The 24,873-nt window shown below is 42.8% G+C and overlaps 1 protein-coding gene across 1 annotated transcript in view; it reads right to left on the bottom strand.

The window, feature by feature from the left end:
- Nucleotides 1-24,638, bottom strand: part of SUSD3 (sushi domain containing 3) — a 73,481-nt gene extending 48,843 nt beyond the window's left edge. The window contains exon 1 of the mRNA XM_069736738.1: nucleotides 24,311-24,638. Within this exon, the coding sequence (XP_069592839.1) occupies nucleotides 24,311-24,395 (85 nt within the window). The 5' untranslated portion in view covers nucleotides 24,396-24,638. The remainder of the gene's footprint in view (nucleotides 1-24,310) is intronic.
- Nucleotides 24,639-24,873: the final 235 nt, after the last annotated feature.

Genomic DNA, 24,873 nt, shown 5'->3' with positions numbered 1-24,873 from the left:
AAAGCATCTTTTGCTGGTGAAAAATTTAACAGACATCATAAGGCCACCCGGCGCCGCAGCCATTTCATGCGCTCGGTTTATTGTCAGGCTTAAGTCGTTTCACACTATTTCCTCTGGTCCGATGCCAACACTGATCGATGTACACAAAACTAAAGAAGAAATTGGCACTAAAGTGATAATGTGGAAATAAGAAATAAGGGATAGCTAAGATGGGTTTTGCCAAAAGAAAAATCTTGAATGCCACCCTTCAATTTTGCTATATGTAGTCCGCAACAGAAAACGCGGAAATAACACAACGTTTTCTGTAATTTGACTCGAAGGACAATTTTTAACATGGCCCTGCACTTACCAGGTGTCATTTGCAGGACTTGTACTTTTCAGGCACCAAGGCTACCTCTTAATACTAACTCTCTTTCAGTAATGGGAAGACCCATTAATGCATCACAAAAATTTGGGTAAAACCATTTGCAGAATCTATTTGGAGCAGTTGTAAGAAGAAGATATCGTAGGCAGCTAAGGCAGGTCCTTAAAGAAGAACACCTCCCATAAAAGTTTATTATCCCCTTAATATATTGCAATCATCATATTATATAGCACCGAGTGCTTACTATTGCTCATCATTTTGCTTTTCCACCCAGATAATTTTTCTCTTTTCCATTTTATCTATGACATCACACGATTAAATACTGACTAGCTGAGTCCTTTTAAGCTCTATGTGTGAAACTGGAAGTCTCTTTTCCCTGCATGAGTCATCATTAGAACTACAATTCTACTCATAGCAATGTCCCTGGCTAAGCCCGCACCACCCCCTCTTCAACTCCTGACACAGCAGCTTCACTCCTCCCCCTTGCCAGGGACTTTGCAGTGATGAGAACTGCAATTCTACTTCACTGCAAAGTCCATGGCAAGGGGGAGGAGTGAAGCTGCTGTGTCAGGAATTGAAGAGGGGGCGGTGCTGGGTTAGCCAGGGACATTGCTATGAGTAGAATTGTAGTTCTAATGATGACTCATGCAGGGAAAAGAGACTACATAGATTTTAGAAGGATTCAGCTAGTCAGTTTTTAATCATGTGATGTCATAGAGCTACTCTAAAACAGAATAATTAATTGGGTAGAAAGGCAAAATGAGCAATTGTAAGTACACAGTGCTATAGAATATAACGACTGCAATATATTAAGAGGATAACAATTTTGATGGGTGCGCTTCTTTAAAATAAATGTAATGTGAACATACCCTAAGGCTAAATTCACACTTTCTTGTGACACGTCCAAGTGCTGTTCAATTTTTTTCTCCGAGAGCACTTGGATCCTATAGAGTAGAACAGATGGATTCACACAACCGTTAATATCACAGATCCAAGAGTGAGATCCATGAGACTCAGAACAGGTTCTATTCTGAACTGATCTGGGGATCCGACTCGGTCAATCAAGTCTAAGGGAATCAGTGAGACGGAAGAAAATTGGAAGGCTCCTGATTTGCTTCAATTTTGCCTTTGTAACGCAGTAAAAAAAAATGGAAAATAAAAAAAAAACAGAAATAGCTAAGAAGACACCTGAAAAAAAAAAAAAAAAAGAAAAATTGGACTGTGTCTCTCAGATGGTAATATGACAAATGGGTGAATGCAGGGCAGATTTTATGTTGCCATACATCAGACTATTCCCTTATTTTGCTTCCAAAATTTTATACATAAAGTTTCAATATATGGCAATATTTTTAATTCTTCAGACTTTAAGCAACTAAATAAAAGAGAAAACTGCAGACATCAGGGAGTAATTCTTCAAACTTGTTGTTTCGGGAGCAGATAAAGTGTTAGTTATTACAGTGAGTTAGAAAGGATGATACGGACGGCTTACCTCCAGTAACGCACGGTTGGGTACTTTAGGTCTTTCACAGTTACACCACTGAAAGTTCAACTTGCTTTCAAGTATATTTCTAATAATTAAAAAAAAAAAACACGTATGAGCAAGTTCTAGTCCCCGGTCTTCCAAAATATTGATCTATAACGACCATTCCAGCAGTGGCATTATCTAAGCGCTCTCCCAACTGTTTAAGGGATCTGTCAACCCTTTGTTAGGCAATATGGAGAACATATCTGCTTGGGATCCTCTACCTCAACAGAAGTAGATGGAGAGCAAATAGGAGGGAAGGTGCACTGATCTGCTCAGTCACGTTAAGGTTGCACTTAGCGCCTCTGGTTCGTTTGAACAATCATTTTGTGGCCACAGACTCCCTTGTACCTTAACCAGGGATTCAAGCTTCAGGAGGCTAATTTGCATATTCCAGGTGCCTTCTGGGAGAAGCGAAGTCTCCCTAAGCTAGAAGATCGTTGGGTACAGCCGGGACCAGCTGCTTCGAAAGCATCACCAAACCGCGCGCCTTACGGCGCGCGAATTTTTGCCTGTAGGACATTATTGCAAGAGAGCTTGGCTGAGTAGATTACACAAGAAGGAAAACACACAGCAAGTCAGCAGGATCTAGGAGCAACATGGCAGATGTGACAACCTACATGGTGAGCTGCAGCATGTGCTACATGTTCACAGATCGACCAGAAGAAGAATCCAATTTCACCTGTCAGAAGTGTAGACTAGTGGCCCTTTTAGAAGAAAAGGTGCGGGGTCTGGAAGAAAGAATAGCAACTTTGAAACTCATCAAAGAGAATGAAGACTTTCTAGACAGAACAGAAGCATCTCTACTGGTCACAGAAGGTGCAAAAAGTGTCAGAGAACCTCCAAAAGCAGATGAGTGGAAGCATGTGACCAAAAGAAGCAAGAAGACCATGGAGAAATCACCAACCACACAACTGAAGAACCGATATCAAATCTTTGTAGAGGATGAAGATGGCACACCTAAGAATGAAGCAATACCAGCAAGCAAAAAAGAAAAGGGCACACAGCAACAAGTGACAGCAAAAAGTACAGCCAAGAAGCAACGAAGAGTGGTGGTGGTGGGAGACTCACTACTGAGAGGCACAGAAGCAGCCATCTGCAGACCGGACATAACTGCAAGAGAAGTATGCTGCCTTCCAGGTGCGATGATCAAGGATGTGACCGATAGGATACCAAAGCTCTTCAGCTCCAAGGACGTCCACCCATTTCTTCTGATACATGTTGGCACCAATGACACGGCAAGGAAGGACCTACCGACAATCTGCAAGGACTTTGAAGAGTTGGGGAAGAAAGTAAAGGAACTGGATGCACAGGTAGTTTTTTCTTCTATCCTTCCAGTAGATGGGCATGGCACCAGGAGATGGAACAGGATCCTTGATGCAAACAACTGGCTAAGACGATGGTGCAGACAACAAGGATTCGGATTCCTGGACCACGGTGTGAATTACTTGTACGATGGACTCCTCGCCAGAGACGGACTACACCTCAACAAACCTGGGAAACACACATTCGCCAGAAGACTCGCTACACTCATCAGGAGGGCGTTAAACTAGAAGAAGAGGGGACGGGAAGAAAAACATTAGACTCGAACAAAGACGACCCAGGAAAACATACTCAGAAGGGAGGTAAGAACATTTCTAAAACAATCCACAGTGAGGAGATTGGAACAAAACAAAATCCTCTAAACTGCATGCTCGCAAACGCCAGAAGCCTGACAAACAAGATGGAAGAACTAGAAGCAGAAATATCTACAGGTAACTTTGACATAGTGGGAATAACCGAGACATGGTTAGATGAAAGCTATGACTGGGCAGTTAACTTACAGGGTTACAGTCTGTTTAGAAAGGATCGTAAAAATCGGAGAGGAGGAGGGGTTTGTCTCTATGTAAAGTCTTGTCTAAAGTCCACTTTAAGGGAGGATATTAGCGAAGGGAATGAGGATGTCGAGTCCATATGGGTTGAAATTCATGGAGGGAAAAATGGTAACAAAATTCTCATTGGGGTCTGTTACAAACCCCCAAATATAACAGAAACCATGGAAAGTCTACTTCTAAAGCAGATAGATGAAGCTGCAACCCATAATGAGGTCCTGGTTATGGGGGACTTTAACTACCCGGATATTAACTGGGAAACAGAAACCTGTGAAACCCATAAAGGCAACAGGTTTCTGCTAATAACCAAGAAAAATTATCTTTCACAATTGGTGCAGAATCCAACCAGAGGAGCAGCACTTTTAGACCTAATACTATCTAATAGACCTGACAGAATAACAAATCTGCAGGTGGTTGGGCATTTAGGAAATAGCGACCACAATATTGTGCAGTTTCACCTGTCTTTCACTAGGGGGACTTGTCAGGGAGTCACAAAAACATTGAACTTTAGGAAGGCAAAGTTTGAACAGCTTAGAGATGCCCTTAATCTGGTAGACTGGGACAATATCCTCAGAAATGAGAATACAGATAATAAATGGGAAATGTTTAAGAACATCCTAAATAGGCAGTGTAAGCGGTTTATACCTTGTGGGAATAAAAGGACTAGAAATAGGAAAAACCCAATGTGGCTAAACAAAGAAGTAAGGCAGGCAATTAACAGTAAAAAGAAAGCATTTGCACTACTAAAGCAGGATGGCACCACTGAAGCTCTAAAAAACTATAGGGAGAAAAATACTTTATCTAAAAAACTAATTAAAGCTGCCAAAAAGGAAACAGAGAAGCACATTGCTAAGGAGAGTAAAACTAATCCCAAACTGTTCTTCAACTATATCAATAGTAAAAGAATAAAAACTGAAAATGTAGGCCCCTTAAAAAATAGTGAGGAAAGAATGGTTGTAGATGACGAGGAAAAAGCTAACATATTAAACACCTTCTTCTCCACGGTATTCACGGTGGAAAATGAAATGCTAGGTGAAATCCCAAGAAACAATGAAAACCCTATATTAAGAGTCACCAATCTAACCCAAGAAGAGGTGCGAAACTGGCTAAATAAGATTAAAATAGATAAATCTCCAGGTCCGGATGGCATACACCCACGAGTACTAAGAGAACTAAGTAATGTAATAGATAAACCATTATTTCTTATTTTTAGTGACTCTATAGCGACAGGGTCTGTTCCGCAGGACTGACGCATAGCAAATGTGGTGCCAATATTCAAAAAGGGCTCTAAAAGTGAACCTGGAAATTATAGGCCAGTAAGTCTAACCTCTATTGTTGGTAAAATATTTGAAGGGTTTCTGAGGGATGTTATTCTGGATTATCTCAATGAGAATAACTGTTTAACTCCATATCAGCATGGGTTTATGAGAAATCGCTCCTGTCAAACCAATCTAATCAGTTTTTATGAAGAGGTAAGCTATAGACTGGACCACGGTGAGTCATTGGACGTGGTATATCTCGATTTTTCCAAAGCGTTTGATACCGTGCCGCACAAGAGGTTGGTACACAAAATGAGAATGCTTGGTCTGGGGGAAAATGTGTGTAAATGGGTTAGTAACTGGCTTAGTGATAGAAAGCAGAGGGTGGTTATAAATGGTATAGTCTCTAACTGGGTCGCTGTGACCAGTGGGGTACCGCAGGGGTCAGTATTGGGACCTGTTCTCTTCAACATATTCATTAATGATCTGGTAGAAGGTTTACACAGTAAAATATCGATATTTGCAGATGATACAAAACTATGTAAAGCAGTTAATACAAGAGAAGATAGTATTCTGCTACAGATGGATCTGGATAAGTTGGAAACTTGGGCTGAAAGGTGGCAGATGAGGTTTAACAATGATAAATGTAAGGTTATACACATGGGAAGAGGGAATCAATATCACCATTACACACTGAACGGGAAACCACTGGGTAAATCTGACAGGGAGAAAGACTTGGGGATCCTAGTTAATGATAAACTTACCTGGAGCAGCCAGTGCCAGGCAGCAGCTGCCAAGGCAAACAGGATCATGGGGTGCATTAAAAGAGGTCTGGATACACATGATGAGAGCATTATACTGCCTCTGTACAAATCCCTAGTTAGACCGCACATGGAGTACTGTGTCCAGTTTTGGGCACCGGTGCTCAGGAAGGATATAATGGAACTAGAGAGAGTACAAAGGAGGGCAACAAAATTAATAAAGGGGATGGGAGAACTACAATACCCAGATAGATTAGCGAAATTAGGATTATTTAGTCTAGAAAAAAGACGACTGAGGGGCGATCTAATAACCATGTATAAGTATATAAGGGGACAATACAAATATCTCGCTGAGGATCTGTTTATACCAAGGAAGGTGACGGGCACAAGGGGGCATTCTTTGCCCTTTATCTTTGCCCTTCTCTAGCTCTATGAAGTCAGAGCTGTCAATCAAAGAAGAGGAGGTACAGGAAGAGGGAAAAGAAGTAGGTGGGATATGTACTGAACTGTTTGGCCCCCACCATGGTGCACTGTGAGTGGAGTGATTTTGAGCCAAATGTAGCAGCATTTTATAAAGCCGAAATTGATAAATCAGGAAAAACCTAGACTCGGCCACCAAGCGGAAAACAAAAAAAAATAACAAGCAGGCACATATACCATAGACTTAAAAAAAATAATGAATTTGGTGCAACAAAAAAGGCACAAAACTAGATGAAAGGTAGGCACAAAGATTATGATGAATCTGGACCTTCAACTTAAGTAACTTTTCAAGCTGATGAAAAGCACAATTTAAGATGGTACATTATTTTTACCACTGAAATTTAATTTTTGCACGTTTCCTCTGTACAATTCTATACTATTGAGTCCTGTGCGCAGTTAGTACTTTTTTCCTTTATAATGACCAAGATATTGCGACTGTTTGTTTCATCGGTGTAGTGAAGGCGAGGGGGACCAAAAGCTCCCTGGCTCTTACGTAATAGGAAGACCCAGCCACAAAAGAGACCATGAACTGTTATGACCTGGTGGTTAGGACAATAATGGACCAGGTGGTAAAGAGCACACGGAAAGACCTGATAGTTAATAATAATACAGGACAAGCTCTGGGACGTGGGAACTCTGCTGACCACAATCCCTAATCCTATCACACACACTAGAAATAGCCGTGGATTGCTCCTAACGCTCCCTATGCAACTCGTCACAGCCTAAGGAACTAGCTAACCCTAAAGATAGAAAAATAAGCCTACCTTGCCTCAGAGAAATTCCCCAAAGGAAAAGGCAGCCCCCCACATATAATGACTGTGAGTAAGATGAAAATCACAAACACAGAGATGAAATAGATTTAGCAAAGAGAGGCCCGACTTACTGAACAGACAGAGGATAGGAAAGGTGACTTTGCGGTCAGCACAAAAACTACAAAAAAAACACGCAGAGGGCGCAAAAGACCCTCCGCACCGACTCACGGTGCGGAGGCGCTCCCTCTGCGTCCCAGAGCTTCCAGCAAGCAAGACAAAAATCAAAATAGCAAGCTGGACAGAAAAATAGCAAACAAGAGAAAAACAAGCAGGAACTTAGCTTCTGCAGGAGAAGACAGGTCACAAGAACGATCCAGGAGCGAACAGACCAATACTGGAACATTGACAGGTGGCATGGAGCAATGATCTAAGTGGAGTTAAATAGAGCAGCCAGCCAACGAATCAACCCCGTCACCTGTGGAAGGAAACCCAGAAGCCGCAGCCCCACTCACAACCACCAGAGGAAGCCCATGGACAGAACCAGCCGAAGTACCATTCATGACCACAGGAGGGAGCTTGACAACAGAATTCACAACAATGAACCCATCAAAATCTGAGGAGTTGATCCGTTATGTGTGTGGGGGAGGGATTTTTCACTAGTTTTCCCATTGTCCCAGGTGTTCAGTGCCAAAATCTGGTCGCACTAAAAGCTAAAACCACACAATCCTTTTCTCTGGTGCATGTCTAGTGGTCAACAGGGTTGGCTTTTGTTTTACCAAGGTAGTTTAACCCCATCGTTGAGGTCCGGCGGACAATTTTTGGCCTCCATTTCTTCCAAGAGTCATAACTTTTTTCATTTTTTAGTTCACATAGCTATATGAGGGCTTGTTTTACCATACGGCTTTATTAATTTTATATTTGATGGGTCAAAATTTTACAGATGTGACTTCACCAAATATATGTTTACTAGATGGTGGCCCGCATCGGGTATTCTAGAATATGTATGTAGTTTATTTATGAAGATTTAAGAATAATGCAATGAATACAAAGGATTTTCCGGGTAAAATATATACGTTATCAGTGAAGTGGTGTTTATTCTCTCCCTCACAGACTGTTCTCCATGTTATTCTCTCCCTCACAGACTGTTCTCCGTGTTATTCTCTCCCTCACAGACTGTTCTCCATCTTATTCTCTCCCTCACAGACTGTCCTCCTTGTTATTCTCTCCCTCACAGACTGTCCTCCATCTTATTCTCTCCCTCACAGACTGTTCTCCATGTTATTCTCTCCCACACAGACTGTTCTCCATGTTATTCTCTCCCTCACAGACTGTTCTCCATCTTATTCTCTCCCTCACAGACTGTCCTCCTTGTTATTCTCTCCCTCACAGACTGTCCTCCATCTTATTCTCTCCCTCACAGACTGTTCTCCATGTTATTCTCTCCCTCACAGACTGTCCTCCATGTTATTCTCTCCCTCACAGACTGTCCTTCATGTTATTCTCTCACACACTGTCCTCCATGTTATTCTCTCCCTCACAGACTGTCCTCCATGTTATTCTCTCCCTCACACACTGTCCTCCATGTTATTCTCTCCCTCACAGACTGTCCTCCATGTTATTCTCTCCCTCACAGAATGTCCTTCATGTTATTCTCGCCCTCACAGACTGTCCTTCATGTTATTCTCTCACACACACTGTCCTCCATGTTATTTTCTCCCTCACAGACTGTCTTCCATGTTATTCTCTCCCTCACAGACTGTCCTCCATGTTATTCTCTCCCTCACAGACTGTCCTCCATGTTATTCTCTCCCTCACAGACTGTCCTCCATGCTATTCTCTCCCTCACAGACTGTTCTCCATGTTATTATCTCCCTCACAAACTGTCCTCCATGTTATTCTCTCCCTCACAGACTGCCCTTCATGTTATTCTCGTTCTAGTATATGTATGTAGTTTATTTATGAATGCCGATTGGTCGAGGACGGCCAGGCGCGACCAATCAGCAACGTTGGATTTCGGTTACAGGCAAACAGACCCTTAGACAATTATATATATAGACTAGATGGTAGTATATAACACTGCACATGTAGTATATAACACTGTCCACGTAGTATACAACACTGCCACGTAGTATATAACACTGCCGACGTAGTATATAACACTGCCATGTAGTATATAACACAGCCCACGTAGTATATAACACTGCCACGTAGTATATAACACTGCGCACATAGTATATAACACTGCCCACATAGTATATAGCACAGCCCACATAGTATATAACACAGCCAACGTAGTATATAACACTGCGCACATAGTATATAGCACAGCCCACGTAATATATATCATCCACGCAGTATATAACACAGCCCAAGTACTATATAGCACTGTGGGTACCATATCCCTGTTAAAAAAAAGAATGAAAATAAAAAATAGTTATATATTAACCCTCCGGCATCCAGTGAAGCTGTCCCTATGCATGCGATGCGACCGCCAGCTTCCATTCCCAGCCATGCATTGCGAAATTACCCAGATGACTTAGAGGTCCAATCAGCGAAGCGTGGTTGAAATCCCGCACCAATTTGCGGCCGGACTGCATTTCACTGATTGGTCGCGGTTGGCCGGGCATGACTAATCACTGAAGCGGTGTTTAAATCCCATGGCAATATCGCTGATTGGTCGCTGCTGGCCACGTAGTATATAGCACAGCCACGTAGTATATTGCAGCCATGCAGTATATAGCACAGCCACGTAGTATATTGCACAGCCACGTAGTATATAGCACAGCGATGTAGTATATAGCAGCCACGTAGTATATAACACAACCCACATAGTATACAGTGACGTAATATATAGCAGCCACTTAGCATATAACACAGACAGACACGTAGTATATAGCACAGCCACGTAGTATATAGCAGTCACGTATTATATAGCAGCCACGTAATATATAGCAGCCACGTAATACTGTATATAGCACAGCCACGTAGTATATAGCACAGCGATGTAGTATATAGAAGCCACGTAGTATATAACACAGCCCATGTAGTATATAGCACAGCCACGTAATATATAGCAGCCACATAGTATATAGCACAGTGATGTATATAGCAGTCACGTAATATATAACACAGCCCACATAGTATATAACACAGCCCACGTAGTATATAGCACAACGACGTAATATATAGCAGCCACGTAGTATATAACACAGACAGACACGTGGTATATAGCACAGCCACGTAGTATATAGCAGTCACGTAGTATATAGCAGCCACATAATATATAGCAGCCACATAATATATAACACAGTCACGTATTATATAGCACAGCGATGTAGTATATAGCAGCCACGTAGTATATAACACAACCCACGTAGTATATAGCACAGCCACGTAATATATAGCAGCAATGTAGTAAATAACACAGACAGCCACATAGTATATAGCACAGCCACGTAGTATATAGCACAGCCCACGTAGTATATAGCACAGCCACATAGTGCATAACACAGCCCATGCAGTATATAACACAGGCCACATAGTATATAGCACAGCCACGTAGTATATAGCACAGCCACGTAGTATATAGCACAGCCACGTAGTATATAGCACAGCCACGTAGTATATAACACAGCCATGTAGTATATAGCACAGCCACATAGCATATAGCACAGCCACATAGTATGTAGCACAGCCCACGTAGTATATAGCACAGCCACATAGTGCATAACACAGCCCATGCAGTATATAACACAGGCCACATAGCATATAACACAGCCACATAGTATATAGCACAGCCACGTAGTATATAGCACAGCCACGTAGTATATAGCACAGCCACGTAGTATATAACACAGTCACGCAGTATATAGCAGCCACGTAGTATATAACACAGACAGCCACGTAGTATATAGCAGTCACGTAGTATATAGCACAGCCATTTAGTATATAGCAGCCACATAGTATATAGCACAGCCAAGTGGTATATAGCAGCCACGTAGTATATAACACAGACAGCCACATAGTATATAACAGTCATGTAGTATAGCAGCCACGTAGTATATAACACAGCCCACGTAATATATACACAGTCCACATAGTATATAGCAAAGCCCATGTAGTATATAACACAGCCCACGTAGTATACAGCAGTGTGGGCACCATATCCATATGAAAGAAATAATTAAAATAAAAAAATAGTTATATACTTACCTTCCGTTGTCCACCGAAGCTGTCCCGCTCCTCGCGATGCGGCCGGCAGCTTCCGTTCTCAGAGATGCATTGTGAAATTACCCAGATGATGTAGCGGACTTGCGAGACCGCTAAGTTATCTGGGTAATGTCGCAATGCATCTCTGGGAACGGAAGCTGCTGAGAGCATATGGAGGAGCGGGAAAGCTGGGGAGGTGACGGAAGGTGAGAATAGCATGATTTTTAAATTTTATTATTTTTAACATTACATCTTTTTACAATTGATGCTGCGTAGCCAGCATCAATAGTAAAAAGTTGGTCTGGGATGGGGCGACACACTGGCGCTGACTGGAGGGGAGTTGGGAGAGGGCACTGACTGGAGGAGAGTAGGGAGGGGCCAATTCGCGGCCGGACTAAGCCTGTCACTGATTGGTCACGGCCGGTAGGCTGCGACCAATCAGCAACGCGGGATTTCCGTTACAGACAGGCAAACAGACAGACAGACAGACGGACGGAAGTACCCCTTAGACAATTATATAGATAGAATCGGACCACCATCTAGTCTAACGCATCGGGTATTCTAGAATATGTATGTATGTATGTACATCGCGCTTAACACAGCCATGTAGTATATAGCACAGCCACGTAGTATATAACACAGACAGCCACGTAGTATATAGCACAGTCACATAGTATATAGCACAGCTACATAGTATATAGCACAGCTACATAGTATATAGCACAGCTACATAGTATATAGCACAGCTACATAGTATATAGCACAGCCACGTAGTATATAGCACAGCCACGTAGTATATAGCAGCCACGTAGTATATAACCCAGCCCACGTAATATATAGCACAGCCCACGTACTATATAGCACAGCCCATGCAGTATATAACACAGGCCATGTAGTATATAGCAGCTAGGCAGTAAATAACACAGCCCACGTAGTATATAACACAGCCCACGTAGTATATAACACAGCCCACGCAGTATATAACACTGCCCACGTAGTATATAGCAGCCAGGCAGTATATAACACAGACCACGTAATATATAGCACAGCCACGTAGTATATAGCACAGCCCACGTAGTATATAGCACAGCCACGTAGTATATAGGACAGCCCACGTAGTATATAGCACAGCCACGTAGTATATAACACAGCCCATGCAGTATATAACACAGGCCATGTAGTATATAGCAGCTAGGCAGTATATAACACTGCTCACATAGTATATAGCAGCTAGGCAGTATATAACACAGACCACGTAATATATAGCACAGCCACGTAGTATATAGCACAGCCACGTAGGATATAGGACAGCTCACGTAGTATATAGCACAGCCACGTAGTATATAACAGCCCACGTAGTATATAACACAGCCCACATAGCATATAACATAACCCACGTAGTGTATAACACAGCCCACGTAGTATATAATACAGCCCACGCAATATATAGCAATGTGGGCACCATATTCCTGTAAAAAAAAAAAATAATAAGTAAAAAATAGTTATATACTCACCCTCCGGCATCCACCGAAGCTGGAGACTGCTAAGTCATTTGGGTAATTTCACAATGCATCACTGGGAACGGAAGCTGGCGGCAGCATCGCGTGCATCGGTGGACGGCGGTGAAAATAGCACAATTTTTTATTTTTTTAAATTATTTTTAACATATCTTTTTACTATTGATGCTGCATAGGCAGCATCAATAGTAAAAAGTTGGTCCGCGATGGGGCGACACACTGGCACTGACTTGAGGAGAGTAGGGAGGGGCCAATTCGCGGCCGGACTAAGCCTGTCGCTGACTGGTCCGATACAGACAAACAGATAACCAGACAGACAAACAGACGGAAGTACCCCTTAAATGATTATATAGATAGATTTTTCACATTTTTGATATGGAAAAAGGAAGGGAAGGGGGTAACTCCAACTTAAAATTACTGATCTCCTATGAAGTTCAGCCATGAGGTTTCATATAAGCACAAAGAAGGTCCTCGGCTGCCATGAGAACATATCAGGGGGGGGCGATAGAACGATTGTGCTACAAAATCACGCCATTGTCAGAGATTGACGGCAGCATTTAACCGGTTAAACTGCAGAGATGGCAGCTTGCTCTGGTCGCTGCTGTTATCAGCTACTGCTGGCTGTACTGATCAGCCGCTGAGGGTGCGGGCTCAGCTCCTGAGCCTGCTTCATAAACTTGCAGCTGAGATTGGACGTGGAAAGGGTTAAAACAAATGTTGAAAGTTGCGCACTGATTGGTTGATATGGACCACTTTGATGAATGAGGACACATAATGCTGTGTTTATTAGAATTTTTGCGCTTATGGCCATGTATATCATTGCCAACTTGATGTGTATAGTTCGCTACTATGAATTTGTGTCACATGGACAGATGATGGGTGATTTTTACGAAATTGTCCTTTCTCGTCAGTGACTTTTCTTGCCGATTAGATGACCCAGCCTAAATTGTTCAATACAAATTATACAGCAGGAGATTAACCTTGGCTCTGAAAAGCATGGCTTAATTACCGGCGGACTGTATCTCTTACGCGTCCTCATTGTATTGTTATTTAAGAGACTGGAAACGGAGCTGTCAGAACGGCCCATGAAATAGATCATATCAAACCCACAGGGGAAATTGATCACTTTCCCAATTTCTGAGTCAAAGTCTTCTCTAACGAGGCTTCTGGAGTGCGGACTTCTGGGACTGCACTGCTATTTTCTACAGAAAAAAAGGATTTAATTACTCAGAAGAATGGGAATTCCTGAACGGTTTTAGACTTTAAGCTTACCAAGTAAATGTGTTCTGTACAAGTAATGGAGAGAGCGGCGCGGCATTAAAAGCTTATGGCCTCATTTTTAACACCCTTATTATATTTAAGTACCGTTAATAAGAGATTACAGACACAATGTGACGCCACCGATACAAATGATTATGGTGAAAAACACTAAACTCGTCAATAGTTTGTTAAAAGGTTTGCATAAATTAAATCAATGCTAATCAATTGAGATATGCTGCTCTAACGAGAGAAGCTCACAACCAACAGGGGTCAAGTGTAAAAATAGCAAACATTTTATTTTGCATTTCCCAAAGCAATACTTTTGCACCAATCTATTGGGATCCGACGGCTCAGAAATCACGAGAACTTGAACCAGGAGTGCGGGAACTCAGCTCTGACAAGTCTCATTAGACAACCACACGCAATCTTCAATCATTCATTGTCTATGGGAGCACTCACCTAGATCCAGCAGTCCCATAGACAATGAATGGAGTGAAGATCAAGGATGCGCTCCATCGATTATGCAGAGCCACATTTTTTTATTTCTAGAGCCCCATTCTTCGTTGGTGGTCCCGGAGGCCACATCTATTTGTAAGTGAATAATTTAATGATCCTTTTAATTCTAACACCCTTCTGGTTGTATAATACAGTACTGTGCAAAAGTTTTAGGTAGGAGTGGGGAAAAACGTTCAAAGCAAGAATGGTTTGAAAAATAGAAGTGGTAACAGTTTGTTTTTGTCAATTAGCACTTTGCAAAGTGAATGAACAAAAGTAAAAATCTAAATCAAATCAATATTTGGAGAGACCAGCATTTACCTTCAAAGCAGCATCAATTCTTGTAGGTGCACTTGCACAAAGTCAGGGACTTTGTAGGATTATGGTGAGGTTTATGAGTAACCAATTAAATCAAACAGGTGATAATGATCCTCATTTTTATAGGTAGGATGAAACAGTCATTAACTGAAACAGAAACAGGCGTGTAAAAAGCTTTATAACTGCGCATGCCCAAGGAAAAAAATTACAGCGCAGGCGCCGGGAAAATGCCATAACGCTGAGGAGGCAGCGCCCAGAATAAATGAGGAATTAACTGACGGCTGTGGTGCCTCTGTGTAAGGGGGAAAGCCCAGCTCCCCAACTGTTGTGAATTCTGTGGCTGAATTCACTCCTGTGGTCACAAGTGGTACTGCAGCTTCTGAGCTTCCTCCCTCAGGTGTTCTGGTGAGCTCGTTAACTGCTTCATTACTTAACTCCGCCTGATGCTGCTATCCTTGCTCCTTGTCAATGTTTCAGTGTTGGATCTGAGCTTCTCCTGATTGTTCCTGTGACCTGCTGCTCTGTATAGCTAAGTGCTTTTTGCATTTTTGTTGCTTTTTTTCTGTCCAGCTTGTCTTTTGTTTTGCTGGAAGCTCTGAGACGCAAAGGGTGTACCGCCGTGCCGTTAGTTCGGCACGGTGGTTTTTTTTTGCCCCCTTTGCGTGGTTTTGCTTTAGGGTTTTTTGTAGACTGCAAAGTTCGCTTTACTGTCCTCGCTCTGTCCTAGAATATCGGGCCCCACTTTGCTGAATCTATTTCATCCCTACGTTTTGTCTTTTCATCTTACTCACAGTCATTATATGTGGGGGGCTGCCTTTTCCTTTGGGGAATTTCTCTGGGGCAAGTCAGGCCTATTTTTCTATCTTCAGGCTAGCTAGTTTCTTAGGCTGTGCCGAGTTGCCTAGGTAGTTGTTAGGCGCAATCCACAGCCGCTTTTAGTTGTGTTTAGGATAGGATCAGGTGTGCAGTCTACAGAGTTTCCACGTCTCAGAGCTCGTTCTTGTATTTTTGGGTATTTGTCAGATCACTGTGTGCGCTCTGATCGCTAAGCACACTGTGTTTCTGGATTGCCTTCATAACACCTGTCATTAGCAAACATAACAGTACAAGGAGCCCAACTAATGATTCTCAATAGAGGGAAAGAAAAAGTTCTGACATCATTTTTTTTTTTTTTTTCTGCTCTGTGTTCACTTTTTTTTTTTTCCCCCTAGACATTTGGGTGATTCTGGACACAGGTGTGGACATGGATATTCAGGGTCTGTGCTCTTCAATGGATAATCTCGTTATAAATGTACAAAAAATTCAAGATACTATTGATCAGAAATCTATGTTAGAACCAAGAATTCCTATTCCTGATTTGTTTTTTGGAGATAGAACTAAGTTTCTAAGTTTCAAAAATAATTGTAAGCTATTTCTGGCCTTGAAACCTCATTCTTCTGGTAATCCTATTCAACAGGTTTTGATTATTATTTCTTTTTTGCACGGCGACCCACAGGACTGGGCATTTTCTCTTGCGCCAGGAGACCCTGCATTGAGTAGTGTCGATGCGTTTTTCCTGGCGCTCGGATTGCTGTACGATGAGCCTAATTCAGTGGATCAGGCTGAGAAAAATTTGCTGGCTTTGTGCCAGGGTCAGGATGATATAGAAGTATATTGTCAGAAATTTAGGAAATGGTCAGTACTCACTCAGTGGAATGAATCTGCGCTGGCAGCTTTGTTCAGAAAGGGTCTCTCTGAGGCTCTTAAGGATGTCATGGTGGGATTTCCTATGCCTGCTGTTTTGAATGAGTCTTTGTCTTTGGCCATTCAGATCGGTCGACGCTTGCGCGAGCGTAAATCTGTGCACCATTTGGCGGTACTGCCTGAGGTTAAACCTGAGCCTATGCAGTGCGATAGGACTATGACTAGAGTTGAACGGCAGGAATACAGACGTCTGAATGGTCTGTGTTTCTACTGTGGTGATTCCACTCATGCTATTTCTGATTGTCCTAAGCGCACTAAGCGGTCCGCTAGGTCTGCCGTCATTGGTACTGTACAGTCCAAATTCCTTCTGTCCATTACCTTGATATGCTCTTTGTCGTCGTTTTCTGTTATGGCGTTTGTGGATTCGGGCGCTGCCCTGAATCTGATGGATTTGGATTATGCTAAACGTTGTGGGTTTTTCTTGGAGCCTTTGCGGTGTCCTATTCCATTGAGAGGAATTGATGCTACACCTTTGGCCAAGAATAAACCTCAATACTGGGCCCAGCTGACCATGTGCATGGCTCCTGCACATCAGGAAGTTATTCGCTTTCTGGTGTTGCATAATCTGCATGATGTGGTCGTGTTGGGGTTGCCATGGCTACAAACCCATAATCCAGTATTGGATTGGAATTCCATGTCGGTATCCAGCTGGGGTTGTCAGGGGGTACATGGTGATGTTCCATTTTTGTCGATTTCGTCATCCACCCCTTCTGAGGTCCCAGAGTTCTTGTCTGATTATCAGGATGTATTTGAAGAGCCCAAGTCCGATGCTCTACCTCCGCATAGGGATTGTGATTGTGCTATCAATTTGATTCCTGGTAGTAAATTCCCTAAAGGTCGATTATTTAATTTATCCGTGCCCGAACACGCCGCTATGCGCAGTTATGTGAAGGAATCCCTGGAGAAGGGACATATTCGCCCATCGTCATCACCACTGGGAGCAGGGTTCTTCTTTGTAGCCAAGAAGGATGGTTCGCTGAGACCGTGTATTGATTACCGCCTTCTTAATAAGATCACTGTTAAATTTCAGTATCCCTTGCCATTGTTATCTGACTTGTTTGCTCGGATTAAGGGGGCTAGTTGGTTCACTAAGATAGATCTTCGTGGTGCGTATAATCTGGTGAGAATCAGGCAAGGAGATGAATGGAAAACTGCATTCAATACGCCCGAGGGTCATTTTGAGTATCTAGTGATGCCGTTCGGACTTGCCAATGCTCCATCTGTGTTTCAGTCTTTTATGCATGACATCTTCCGTGAGTATCTGGATAAATTCCTGATTGTTTACTTGGATGACATTTTGATCTTCTCAGATGATTGGGAGTCTCATGTGAAGCAGGTCAGAATGGTTTTTCAGGTCCTGCGTGCTAACTCTTTGTTTGTGAAGGGATCAAAGTGTCTCTTCGGTGTGCAGAAAGTTTCATTTTTGGGGTTCATCTTTACCCCTTCTACTATCGAGATGGATCCAGTTAAGGTCCAAGCCATCCAGGATTGGATTCAGCCGACATCTCTGAAAAGTCTGCAAAAGTTCCTGGGCTTTGCTAATTTTTATCGTCGCTTCATCTGTAATTTTTCTAGCATTGCCAAACCATTGACCGATTTGACCAAGAAGGGTGCTGATTTGGTTAATTGGTCTTCTGCTGCTGTGGAAGCTTTTCAGGAGTTGAAGCGTCGTTTTTGTTCTGCCCCTGTGTTGTGTCAGCCAGATGTTTCTCTTCCGTTCCAGGTCGAGGTTGATGCTTCTGAGATTGGAGCAGGGGCGGTTTTGTCACAGAGAGGTTCTGATTGCTCAGTGATGAAACCATGTGCTTTCTTTTCCAGGAAGTTTTCGCCCGCTGAGCGTAATTATGATGTGGGCAATCGAGAGTTGCTGGCCATGAAGTGGGCATTCGAGGAGTGGCGTCATTGGCTTGAAGGAGCGAAGCATCGCGTGGTGGTATTGACTGATCATAAGAACTTGACTTATCTCGAGTCTGCCAAGCGCTTGAATCCTAGACAGGCCCGTTGGTCGTTATTTTTTGCCCGCTTCGACTTTGTGATTTCGTACCTTCCGGGCTCTAAAAATGTGAAGGCGGATGCTCTGTCTAGGAGTTTTGTGCCCAACTCTCCGGGTTTATCTGAGCCAGCGGGTATCCTCAAGGAAGGAGTCATTGTGTCTGCCATCTCCCCTGATTTGCGGCGGGTGCTGCAAAAATTTCAGGCGAATAAACCTGATCGTTGTCCAGCAGAGAAACTGTTCGTCCCTGATAGGTGGACTAATAAACTTATCTCTGAACTTCATTGTTCGGTGTTGGCTGGTCATCCTGGAATCTTTGGTACCAGGGAGTTAGTGGCTAGATCCTTCTGGTGGCCATCTCTGTCACGGGATGTACGTACTTTTGTGCAGTCCTGTGGGATTTGTGCTAGGGCTAAGCCCTGCTGTTCTCGTGCCAGTGGGTTGCTTTTGCCCTTGCCGGTCCCAAAGAGGCCTTGGACACATATTTCGATGGATTTCATTTCTGACCTTCCCGTTTCTCAAAAGATGTCAGTCATTTGGGTGGTCTGTGATCGCTTTTCTAAAATGGTCCATCTGGTGCCCTTGGCTAAATTGCCTTCCTCCTCTGATTTGGTACCTTTGTTCTTTCAGCATGTGGTTCGGTTGCATGGCATTCCTGAGAATATTGTTTCTGACAGAGGTTCCCAGTTTGTTTCAAGGTTTTGGCGAGCCTTTTGTGGTAGGATGGGCATTGACCTATCCTTTTCCTCGGCTTTCCATCCTCAGACTAATGGCCAGACCGAACGAACCAATCAGACCTTGGAAACATATCTGAGATGTTTTGTTTCTGCAGACCAGGATGATTGGGTGTCCTTTTTGCCGTTGGCTGAGTTCGCCCTTAATAATCGGGCCAGCTCGGCTACCTTGGTTTCTCCATTTTTTTGCAATTCTGGGTTCCATCCTCGTTTCTCTTCAGGACAGGTTGAGTCTTCGGACTGTCCTGGTGTGGATTCTGTGGTGGATAGGTTGCAGCAGATCTGGACTCAGGTAGTGGACAATTTGATCTTGAACTTTTCGCTAATCGCAGACGCCGTGTGGGTCCCCGACTTCGTGTTGGGGATCTGGTTTGGTTATCTTCTCGTCATATTCCTATGAAGGTTTCCTCTCCTAAATTTAAACCTCGTTTTATTGGTCCGTATAGGATTTCTGAGGTTCTCAATCCTGTGTCTTTTCGTTTGACCCTCCCAGACTCCTTTTCCATACATAATGTATTCCATAGGTCGTTGTTGCGGAGATACGTGGCACCTATGGTTCCATCTGTTGAGCCTCCTGCCCCGGTTTTGGTGGAGGGGGAATTGGAATATATTGTGGAGAAGATTTTGGATTCTCGTGTTTCTAGACGGAAACTCCAGTATCTGGTTAAATGGAAGGGTTATGCTCAGGAAGATAATTCCTGGGTTTTTGCCTCTGATGTTCATGCTTCCGATCTTGTTCGTGCCTTTCATGCGGCTCATCCTGGTCGGCCTGGGGGCTCTGGTGAGGGTTCAGTGACCCCTCCTCAAGGGGGGGGTACTGTTGTGAATTCTGTGGCTGAATTCACTCCTGTGGTCACAAGTGGTACTGCAGCTTCTGAGCTTCCTCCCTCAGGTGTTCTGGTGAGCTCGTTAACTGCTTCATTACTTAACTCCGCCTGATGCTGCTATCCTTGCTCCTTGTCAATGTTTCAGTGTTGGATCTGAGCTTCTCCTGATTGTTCCTGTGACCTGCTGCTCTGTATAGCTAAGTGCTTTTTGCTTTTTTGTTGCTTTTTTTCTGTCCAGCTTGTCTTTTGTTTTGCTGGAAGCTCTGAGACGCAAAGGGTGTACCGCCGTGCCGTTAGTTCGGCACGGTGGTTTTTTTTTGCCCCCTTTGCGTGGTTTTGCTTTAGGGTTTTTTGTAGACTGCAAAGTTCGCTTTACTGTCCTCGCTCTGTCCTAGAATATCGGGCCCCACTTTGCTGAATCTATTTCATCCCTACGTTTTGTCTTTTCATCTTACTCACAGTCATTATATGTGGGGGGCTGCCTTTTCCTTTGGGGAATTTCTCTGGGGCAAGTCAGGCCTATTTTTCTATCTTCAGGCTAGCTAGTTTCTTAGGCTGTGCCGAGTTGCCTAGGTAGTTGTTAGGCGCAATCCACAGCCGCTTTTAGTTGTGTTTAGGATAGGATCAGGTGTGCAGTCTACAGAGTTTCCACGTCTCAGAGCTCGTTCTTGTATTTTTGGGTATTTGTCAGATCACTGTGTGCGCTCTGATCGCTAAGCACACTGTGTTTCTGGATTGCCTTCATAACACCTGTCATTAGCAAACATAACACCCAACAATTTCGAGGTATGAGGGACAAATTATCTAAACAATTATTTCAGCGTTGGCAGGGACAAGAACTAAAACAGCATTAGAGGTGCACAAGGTGGCTCTTTTAGTTACAAACGCCTGGGGGGGTGACAGGTTCCCTTTAAAACTGGGTGAGGAACAGCCAAACTCTACTGCAAAGGTGAGGTTGTGGAAGACAGTTTCATTCCACAAGTCATACACCACAGCAAGACTGAACTTAGCATTAAGACACAAGGTAGTTATACTGCATCAGCAAGGTCTCCCCCAGGAAAAGATTTCAAAGCAGACCGGAGTTTCAAGATGTGCTGTTCAAGTGACCAAAACTGACAATTTCTACAGTAATACATTTGACTGGTAGAATTTAGCATTGAACAATCATTTTATCCGACTGATGACATCATCATTTTTATCTGTCATCTGTGTTAGAATGTTTTGGGTCAGTAAACAAATTATTCCTTTCGCCCCTTCTATACACTGACTGTCAAGGCCCCTACATACGTTTGATAAAAGATGTTCAAACCCACCGATGTCAGGATTTCCGAACCATCTATTGTCAGAGAAAGTTGGGGACATAAGGATCGGGCGGGTTCCTGATAGAAAACACAGGAGCACTTTGCCAAGCCGAGCTTTCCTGTGTATAAGGCTGCGTTCTCACAATGAGTTTTTGATACTGCAAATGTAAAAAAAAAAAAATGCAAGTAACGTATTTTACTTTATGGGTGCAGAATTGGTGCAACATCAAAAGCTCATCATGGGAACATAGCCTAAGGGAGACAGAAGCGATAGCTGTCAGCTAAAGGATACTTCATCAGGCAGCATCTCATTTGTAATCGAACATGTATGAAACCCAGACTAATGTTCTTCCTACAGTCGTTCAACTTCTATACGTTTGTCAGAAAATTGTCAGAATTTCATCCAGAAAAGTGGAACGATTTTTTTCTCACGCATGAAAAAATCCAGTGATAATTAAAAAAAATGGCTCTTCCCCATTGCCCCATTGAATAACATTGGTCCGAGCACTGTCCATTTTTTTCATGGATAGGACGCAGTCCGAAAATACGGTCTTGTACACAAGCCCTTTAAGTCAAACAGATCACAAGACACCATTTAGGCTGGGTTGACAAATTGAGTATTTGGTGTGAATTTTACGTATGGAATCTACAGGTAAGAACTTTAAAATTTTACAGTAACACCAAACTGGATGAGTTTTAACTTAATCTCACCCACATGCCTCATATTTTTGGTGTGCAATCAGTACAAACATTAATTTATTATTTTTAAAATCAACAGCATATCAATTTTTGTTGCTGAAAAAGCACCTTTTTGGTGCAGATTTTATCCATACATTTTCATCCGTTTAAAAACCATTTTGTTGCACTTTTTGTATCAACAAAAATTCATCAATAAGTGCGGAAAATATGCCCCGATTTTAGATGCAGTTTAGCAGAAAATCTGAACCAAATGACACAATGTGCGAACCTAGCCAAATGGAGCACAAAGAACCACTGAAAAGTGAAGCTTCTCATTCTACTTTTAAAAAATCATGTATTTTAATGAACACCTGTTTTAAAAAAAAAAAACATACTAGTAACATTGATTTGTGGTAGGGGGGTGGACCACCCTTTAAAAAGCATAACCAGCTGTAGGGCACCATCCTTTAATAAGCATAACCAACTGTAGAGGACCATTCTTTAAAAAGCATAACCAGCTGTAGGAGACCATCCTTTAATAGGCATAACCAGCTGTAGGGGACCATCCTTTAATAAGCATAACCAGCTGTAGGGGACCATCCTTTAATAAGCATAACCAGCTGTAGGGGACCATCCTTTAATAAGCATAACCAGCTGTAGGGGACCATCCTTTAATAAGCATAACCAGCTGTAGGGGACCATCCTTTAATAAGCATAACCAGCTGTAGGAGACCATCCTTTAATAAGCATAACCAGCTGTAGGGGACCATCCTTTAATAAGCGTAACCAGCTGTAGGGGAACATCCTTTAATAAGCATAACCAACTATAGGGGGCCACTCTTTAATAAGCATAACCAGATGTAGGGAACCATCCTTTAAAAAGCTTAAACAGCTGTAGGGGATGATCCTTTAATAAGCATAACCAGCTGTGGGGGACCATCCTTTAATAAGCATAATCAGCTGTAGGTGACCACTCTTTAATAAGCATAACCAGCTATAGGGGACCACCCTTTAAAAAGCATAACCAGATGTATGGGACCATCCTTTAATAAACATAACCAGCTGTAGGGGATGATCCTTTAATAAGCATAACCAGCTGTAGGGGACCATCCTTTAATATGCATAACCAGTTGTAGGTGACCACCCTTTAATAAGCATAATCAGCTGTAGGGGACCATACTTTAATAGGCATAACCAGCTGTAGGGGACCATGCTTTAATAAGCATAACCAGCTGTAGGGGACTATCATTTTATAAACATAACCAGCTGTAGGGAAACCATCCTTTAGTAAGCATAACCAGCTGTAGGGGACTACCCTTTAATAAGCATAACCAGCTGTTGGGGACCATCCTTTAATAAGCATACCCAGCTGTAGGGGACTACCCTTTAATAAGCATAACCAGCTGTAGGGGACCATCCTTTAATAAACATAACCAGCTGTTGGGGACCATCCTTTAATAAGCATAACCAGCTGTAGGGGACCATCATTTAATAAGCATAACCATCTGTAGGGGACCATCCTTTAATGAGCATAACCAGCTGTAGGGGACCATCCCTTAATAAGCATAACCAGCTGTAGGGGACCATCCTTTAATAAGCATAACCAGCTGTAGGGGACCATCCTTTAATAAGCATAAGCAGCTGTAGGGGACTATCCTTTAATAAGCATAACCAGCTGTAGGGGACCTTCCTTTAATAAGCATAGCCAGCTGTAGGGGACCATCCTTTAATAAGCATAACCAGCTGTAAGGGACCACCCTTTAATAAGCATAAGCAGCTGTAGGGGACTATCCTTTAAAAAGCATAATCAGCTGTAGGGGACTATCCTTTAAAAAGCATAACCAGCTGTAGGGGACTATCCTTTAATAAGCATAAACAGCTGTAGGGGACCATCCTTTAATAAGCATAATCAGCTGTAGGGGACCATCCTTTAATAAGCATAATCAGCTGTACTAAGGTGAGCGAGAAAAGGTTATCTGGGGAAAGCAGCTTGTTTCAAAAATATTTATATTTTTCAAAACAATTCTGAGACATTTTTTCCAAAACAAATTTCTAGGCTCCTGAGACCACAGGACTTAAAATTGGTTAAAAAAATGTTACATCAAGTCAATGAGTTTTCTACTATGTATTATGGCACTAGATGCAGGGTCCTGAGTGTCCTCTCCCATATGTTGCTGGATGCATATGTGCAGTGCATGGATCAGCAGACAGACACATGATTCTTACCTGTGCTGTTGTACAAGTTGTTCTTCTCCTCTGTGATCAGGACAGTTCTTGAGAGATCCAGTATTGAGGCTGTGGCTGACTGCATGCTTTCTGCTCTGTCCTCATTCACTGGCAGGAGCAGATAGGAAGGAAACCTCTGGAGCAGGTGAGAATCCTGGAGATCCCTGGAAGAGGTTTAATGAGGCATCAATCTTGCTGCAGACATAATGACAGCAGGGACAGGCTGGCCCAGATCACCGCCTGCAAACTCATTAATCTCTAATCTGAAATGGACAGAAACAGTTGAGGAGTGAAATATTTGCTTAAATCTGTGTGTCTGTAAGCAGCACTGAGTGTGCCCCGGATTATATGTGCTGCAGGAAGATAATGCTCACTGGCGCCCTCTACAGGCCACTGGGGCTCATTACACATCTCCACTGGGACTCCAGGGTGGAAATCAAACATTCTTCATCTGAGAAAGGAGATTGTGAGTTTACAGATGGAGATGCCATTTCTTCTTCTTCTTCTTCTTTCATTACACATGGGGAAAGGGCATAATTTATCAAACTGTACAGGAGGTAGGC

This window comes from Ranitomeya imitator, chromosome 8 (assembly GCF_032444005.1).
Source record: "Ranitomeya imitator isolate aRanImi1 chromosome 8, aRanImi1.pri, whole genome shotgun sequence".
NCBI classification, from domain to species: domain Eukaryota; kingdom Metazoa; phylum Chordata; class Amphibia; order Anura; family Dendrobatidae; genus Ranitomeya; species Ranitomeya imitator.
Note: the sequence above shows the minus strand (reverse complement) of the source record. Positions and strands in the feature narration are given on the sequence as shown.